This window comes from Nomascus leucogenys, chromosome 1a (assembly GCF_006542625.1).
Source record: "Nomascus leucogenys isolate Asia chromosome 1a, Asia_NLE_v1, whole genome shotgun sequence".
NCBI classification, from domain to species: domain Eukaryota; kingdom Metazoa; phylum Chordata; class Mammalia; order Primates; family Hylobatidae; genus Nomascus; species Nomascus leucogenys.
In genome coordinates this window covers 77,552,579-77,559,190 of record NC_044381.1, presented here as the reverse complement: position 1 = coordinate 77,559,190, position 6,612 = coordinate 77,552,579, and the positions used below count along the sequence as shown (strand labels likewise).

At 49.7% G+C, this 6,612-nt stretch overlaps 1 protein-coding gene across 1 annotated transcript; it reads left to right on the top strand.

Moving 5' to 3' along the window:
* Nucleotides 1-200: 200 nt before the first annotated feature.
* SIX1 (SIX homeobox 1) lies at nucleotides 201-6,264 on the top strand. Its single transcript, XM_030815344.1, has 2 exons — nucleotides 201-1,048; nucleotides 3,092-6,264. The coding sequence occupies exons 1-2, from the start codon at nucleotides 489-491 to the stop codon at nucleotides 3,384-3,386; spliced, it is 855 nt and encodes a 284-aa protein (XP_030671204.1). The 5' UTR covers nucleotides 201-488; the 3' UTR covers nucleotides 3,387-6,264.
* The last annotated feature ends 348 nt before the right edge of the window (nucleotides 6,265-6,612 follow it).

The following is a 6,612-nucleotide window of genomic DNA, read 5'->3' as shown; positions in this document are numbered from 1 at the left end:
CCACTCCCTACCCGCGCAGCCCCGGCAACACCCCCAACCCCCAGTTCTGCAGCCTCGCCCTCCCCGCGCTGGGCGGTGCGGCCTCTCTGCTCCGCCGGGCGGCGCGCTGGCTGGCCAGCCCCGGATAGGCGCTGCCGGCAGCCAATCAGAGTGCCGGGGACGCTGCGCGCTTTAAGGCCGCTGCGGGGAGAACAGAAACCAAGTTCCCCGGCAACTAGCAGCATCCACCGGGCGGGAGGTCGGCGGCAGCAAGGCCTTAAAGGCTACTGAGTGCGCCGGCCGTTCCGTGTCCAGAGCGTCCCCTACTCCTCCGCCTTCTCTTCCTTGGCCTCCCACCTCCAAGTTCCGACTCGGGTTTTCGCGTTTGCAAAGCCTAAGGAGGAGGTTAGGAAGAGCCGCGCCCCCCTCCCTGCGGCCGCCGCCCCCTGCCTCTCGGCTCTGCTCCCTGCCGCGTGCGCCTGGGCCGTGCGCCCCGGCAGGCCCCAGCCATGTCGATGCTGCCGTCGTTTGGCTTTACGCAGGAGCAAGTGGCATGCGTGTGCGAGGTTCTGCAGCAAGGCGGAAACCTGGAGCGCCTGGGCAGGTTCCTGTGGTCACTGCCCGCCTGCGACCACCTGCACAAGAACGAGAGCGTACTCAAGGCCAAGGCGGTGGTCGCCTTCCACCGCGGCAATTTCCGTGAGCTCTACAAGATCCTAGAGAGCCACCAGTTCTCGCCTCACAACCACCCCAAACTGCAGCAACTGTGGCTGAAGGCGCATTACGTGGAGGCCGAGAAGCTGCGCGGCCGACCCCTGGGCGCCGTGGGCAAATATCGGGTGCGCCGAAAATTTCCGCTGCCGCGCACCATCTGGGACGGCGAGGAGACCAGCTACTGCTTCAAGGAGAAGTCGAGGGGTGTCCTGCGGGAGTGGTACGCGCATAATCCTTATCCATCGCCGCGTGAGAAGCGGGAGCTGGCCGAGGCCACCGGCCTCACCACCACCCAGGTCAGCAACTGGTTTAAGAACCGGAGGCAAAGAGACCGGGCCGCGGAGGCCAAGGAAAGGTACGCGGCGTGCTTCCCGCGACTCGGGCGACCCCAGGAAGCCGTCCTTTCTCTTCCGCCCCCTCCCGCCCCCGCAGGCACCAGCCACCAAGTCCTCTCCGCCGGCCGGAGCCCGTCCACGGGGCGGCGCGCAGGCCCTCCGAGGCGCTGCAGCGAAAGTTCATGAACTCTGAGGTTCTTTGCTAAGGATGGGGCCTCATTTGCTTTGAGCACCCGCGCGTGGGTTTCTCTGGGATGTGAGTGTCGGGAAATATTGGCGCTAGGTTTGGTTTTCATGCCACCCTGGCTGGCCGCGGCTTGGAGTGGTGGGTGGAGAGTGAGTTTCTAAATCAACGGGCAGTGAAATGTTGATTGGTGTCGCAAGGAAAAGGGTTTGGTGGGAGTTGAGGTTCGCGAACCTCTCTCCTTTTGCTCCCCAGAGGGGTGAAGCTGGCCTGAGACATTGGCTCTGCCCCCACTCCCGCCCGGTTCTCCACTGCTCTCTCGATAGTCTTTTGGATTAGAGGTAGCCTGCTTCATTTCTCACTAGCTGGACAAAGGGAGGAGTCTTTTAAAGATACACCAAAAAGAGAGCTTTGGGGAGAGTTGGCGCTGTATTTACTCCCCGGCGTCCCAAATTAAGAAAGGGTTGATCCTCGCCGTGCTCGCTCGCGCGTGGCCCGGCACTGCAGCCCGTCGGTCTGGCTGACCGCGCCGCCTGCCCAGACGAGGAAAGGGTCTCCAGTCGCAGCCTTCTCTCGCACTAGAGCTCACAAGGCAGTATTTTTTAAATTGGTCTCTACCTTCCCCCACCTCGGGGCAATACCTTCGGCCGCCTGGGCAGGCTCCTTCCGTTCTCTGTAGAGTTTCGGACAGAGATTCGGAAGAATGGTGGGGAGGTGGCTGTGGCGGGGAGAGCGCTCCGCGAAGCCAAAGAGTTTGGGGGAAACCTGAGCGCAGGGGCCGGTTAGGTTTTCCTTTGTTCGCTTCCAAGACTGGGGGCCGAAGATCTTGCTTGCCTTCTTGTCTTGGTGGAAAACCAGAGCCAGGATAAATTCTGCTGAAATGGGCTTGCCGGGAGACAGAGACTGAGGATAAGGGGAAAGAAAGGAGACAGACGGGCGCTAGGAATCGGGAGGACTGACGAGCACTCAGAAGGCGGAAGCGGCGAGGGAAGCGAAATCCTGAAGTTAAGCGGCACCGAGTGCCGGGAATGACGCCCCAGCGCGCCGCGCCCGTTGGCAGCCTGTGCGGGGCGGCGAAGTTTACCCTGCCCAGAAAGGATGGGTTGGGGTGGGTGTTGGTAGGAAGTTTGAGAGGGGGACCCGAGGGGCTGAAGAGTTAGCAAGTAACACAGGAACAGGGATTGTATGGTTGCAGTTAGCCTTTAGTTACAAAACGGCCGTCCTATAAGCCAGGCCCGAGGGCCGACTGCAGATGAAATCAGAGGCTGGCTGCGCTCCCTGTGTTTACTCAGGTCAGTGGGCCGGGCTGGGCACCACTTCCCATGACCTGTCCTGTGTCTCCAAAACCACTAGCTCTGGGCTGGGGCAGGAAAACGGGATGTTTAATTGTCTCCTCATATGGGAACAAGGCAATGGACTTGATTCACCCCAAACATTTGTGCATTGGACTCTGTCCCCTATCATTTCTTTATCACCAATATCTATTTATTGAAAGATTTTCAAAATTACATTTAAATATGTTGCTAGTTTATATGTATTTAAATGTAACTGCTTGAACAAAATTTAAAACATATATTTTGTATGTTTCAAATAAATCCTACTGATCTATCACTTTCTGAAATCTGGAAGAGAAAAGGACCTGGCTCCTAACAGGAGGCTCTGTCCGTAGCTCTCCATTTCTCCAGGCTCCTCTGACTCCTCACCTCCCCCATTACCCTTGGGGATGGGTGGAAGGGTAGAACTCCTCCATTTGGGTTGGTGACAGATTGCACAATGGCCCTTTCCTCCTTCCAGCTCCCCTCCCTCCATCTCACACTTTTTTTTTAACCTACTTTTTTTTTTTTTTTTTAACCATATGGTGTTGTCCTCTATTTCTTAGGGAGAACACCGAAAACAATAACTCCTCCTCCAACAAGCAGAACCAACTCTCTCCTCTGGAAGGGGGCAAGCCGCTCATGTCCAGCTCAGAAGAGGAATTCTCACCTCCCCAAAGTCCAGACCAGAACTCGGTCCTTCTGCTGCAGGGCAATATGGGCCACGCCAGGAGCTCAAACTATTCTCTCCCGGGCTTAACAGCCTCGCAGCCCAGTCACGGCCTGCAGGCCCACCAGCATCAGCTCCAAGACTCTCTGCTCGGCCCCCTCACCTCCAGTCTGGTGGACTTGGGGTCCTAAGTGGGGAGGGACTGGGGCCTCGAAGGGATTCCTGGAGCAGCAACCACTGCAGCGACTAGGGACACTTGTAAATAGAAATCAGGAACATTTTTGCAGCTTGTTTCTGGAGTTCTTTGCGCATAAAGGAGTGGTGGACTTTCACAAGTATCTTTTTAAAAATCAAAACCAACAGCGATCTCAAGCTTAATCTCCCTCTTCTCTCCAACTCTTTCCACTTTTGCTTTTTCCTTCCCAATGCAGAGATCAGGGAAAAAAAAAAAAACCCAAACAAGCAAAAGCACCCAGGCACCCAGTCTCAGTTCTGGGCAACTGATACGCCTGTTTCAGCAGGCTTTCTTTTTTTTCAATGAACAGGAATTGCAAATCAACTGGATTTTCATTATTTCCTTTTAATTTATATATGGAGAAATGTGTTGTGAAGAGGAAAAGGAAGTGGAGAGAGAAAGAGAAAGAGAAAGGGAGATAAAAATAGTGAAAATAAGAGCCTCCAGGCTCGGAAGAACTGATTACATTCTTAAGGTGAATAGGAAAAATACAATCTATAACTTTCTTTGATGAGGAGAAATTAAGTTTACATTTTTCATATTTAGTGTTAAACAATTTAATGTAGATTAAAATAAAAGAACAGTATTAGGAGGAAAAAACAAGTGCCTAAATGTCTTAATGCTCTCTACGTGAGACAGAAATAGACGTGACCATTAGTAATGCAACTATTTTTGTCAAATTTAGTGGGATTTTTTGGTTGTTGTTTGTTTTCTTGGGTTTTTTTTTTTTTAATGACAAACTCTAAAAATGTACCAATGTGAAAAAACACTTTCCTGAATGCCATTACTCATGCCCTCAAAGCTTTCATATCTGTAGCCTACTCCTGTTAAGGGTTTCTCCTGTTTCTAGTTTCTAGTTTGCAAAGGTATGCCAACGAATCTGGCAACCTGGTATTTGTTACTAAAACAGCATGTGTTTTCAGGTTTCTTTTCTATTGTACCTAAAGCAGTCTAAATTAAAACTTAGTAGAACACCAGGAGTATGATTCTGTTTCTGAAAGGTGAGTGGTGTATTGCTGTCATTGGGCCCTATTTTTTTTAAAAATATATATATTTTTTCTTTCTTACTTAATGGTGGCTGTGAATTGCAGGGTACTTTGAAGGCCATCATCTGAACCAAGAGTAGTAACTAGATTAATTATATGACAGACAGTGAATTTAGCCTTGGGGTATTTATTAACTTCTATTATTTAGATATGCAATTTTGTTTACCACTGTCTCTTCACAGCATTCATACGTTAACTAAGCTCTTTTGTGTTAACAAGTTTATGACAAGACTGTGAAAGTAAAAATAATTTATCTGCTTGAAGACAAAAAAGGGAAGGAGAACAAGGATACAAACATTGTGAATTAATTCGTACAAATAGAAAGCAGACCAGCAGGACAGGAGATCTTTTGCGGTGCTGCCGGATAGTGTCTAGAAAAATCCCAGTAATCATGTAGGCTCCATATTATTTTTGCCTGGGGCAAAATGATGTATCTTCTGTATTTAGCTTTTAAAATTAGTGAAACAAATGGCATTATTTATTAAAATTCTACTCAGGATAACAGGATTGGCTTGCTTGTGCTTTGTAAAATATTGTTCCCCAGGGAGAATCTATTTATTTTCTGACATGACAGTTTCATAATTTTGATTTTTTCCCATCTATAAGTGTCACCATTAATATATTATTTCTTTCTTACTCTTGCCTATTTCTGTTCTGGTCTAGAAAACTGAGGTGTGTTTGGGGGAAATCAAGGCCTTCTTATTTTTTAAAACTGTCAAATAGCTTTGAGTTCCAGGGAGAAATGGTCACTGTACTTAACTATAGACACTTTTACTTATAAAGTCGTTTTTCCCCTCAGTGATGGACAGATGTGCACACCGCCACTCAGAGACCATCATTTGGTTTGGGAGTTCAGGGTCCCAATCTCTCTTGTTAGTGTTTTGGATCATTAAGTCGGTGTTTATTTAAGTCACTAGGGTGTTTATTCTCCCTGTCTTGGGCCACGGAGAAATGCCACCCTCTGCAGGAGGGGCTCTCACAGGGAATCTCCGCACATTCTTCACATTCACTCCCCAAAACAAACACCCTGCACAAAGATAGCTTTCAATGACCCTGACAGGCTTCAAAGGACGCTGCGGAAATCTCTCTGGAAAATAGGAAGGGCCAATTACTTTAATTTCTTACATGCCGTTTCTTCCTGCTCCAGTGACTACCCCCCACTCTCCCAGCTCCGCTTGGGATAATTTTAGGCTCGTGGAAATTGTGTCTCGCAGGGCGCCCCGGCCCACTTCCTGCTCCCTTAGTTGGTGAATCTTGGAAATGTCTGCAGATCCGGCGAGGAGCAAGAGGGCCGGTCCTGTAAAAGCCCCCGTGATTACTGCTTGTAAACTTGTTAAAAGGACAATTTTCTGTCACAGTCATAAACTCTTTGTAAAACCCCTGGCACTAAATCCAGAGCGTGCATATTCCAGATGTGTTTAATAAGAAATTGCACAATGTGCCTCCTTCTGCCATCCTCGGCTCAGTCTGGGTAAAAGAGGGAGGAGCAGGAGGAGGTGAGAAAGCTGGATATTGCTTTGAGTTTTTTTGGCAATCATTTCGGAGAGATCATTAGGGGAACTAACCATATTTTTTTCTTCCCTCGAGGAAATCTTCGAGAACCAGCTGTTAAGGGACCTCCAATTTACCTTCTGGGCGTCGCAGTTTAACTGAATCTAAAGCCACTTTTCGTTTCTCCTCTACAGATGTCATAACGGTAGCCAAAAGCAATGAACAACGGCTTATAAATAAAGTGTTTGTAGGACGAAACCATACAGCATTGTGCCAAGTGAAATGAAAAAAAAAAAACACTCGGGTGATGTTTATTTTTTAACGTTTTAAACCTAAACAGGCGATTGTTCGAGGCCCCACTGTCTGCTCGCCTTGACCTCTTGGCTGAAAAGGAAGCTTCCTAAATTCTCAGAGGCCAAGGGGTTTGGCTCCCGGTTCCTGAATTTTTGGCTTAGTGGGTAGGGGCTCAAGAGCCCAGCGAGCTACAGGGAAGGAGAAGGGCACCGCTGGGGCCGGGCACCACCGTTCTTGAACCTGTTCTCTGGGCTAGGACAGCGTGGCCGGGGCCGGACCCCGGGCCAGAGTGGAAGCTTCCAGGAAGAGGCAGTGGCGTTGGCACTTATGGATGAACTCTGAGCTTGCTGA

Excerpts from the sequence above, each read along its gene's own strand:
- SIX1 (XM_030815344.1), top strand. The coding sequence starts at position 489 with ATGTCGATGCTGCCGTCGTTTGGCTTTACGCAGGAGCAAGTGGCATGC. Across the intron at positions 1,049-3,091 it reads GCCGCGGAGGCCAAGGAAAG|GGAGAACACCGAAAACAATA; the intron begins GTACGCGGCGTG and ends TCTATTTCTTAG.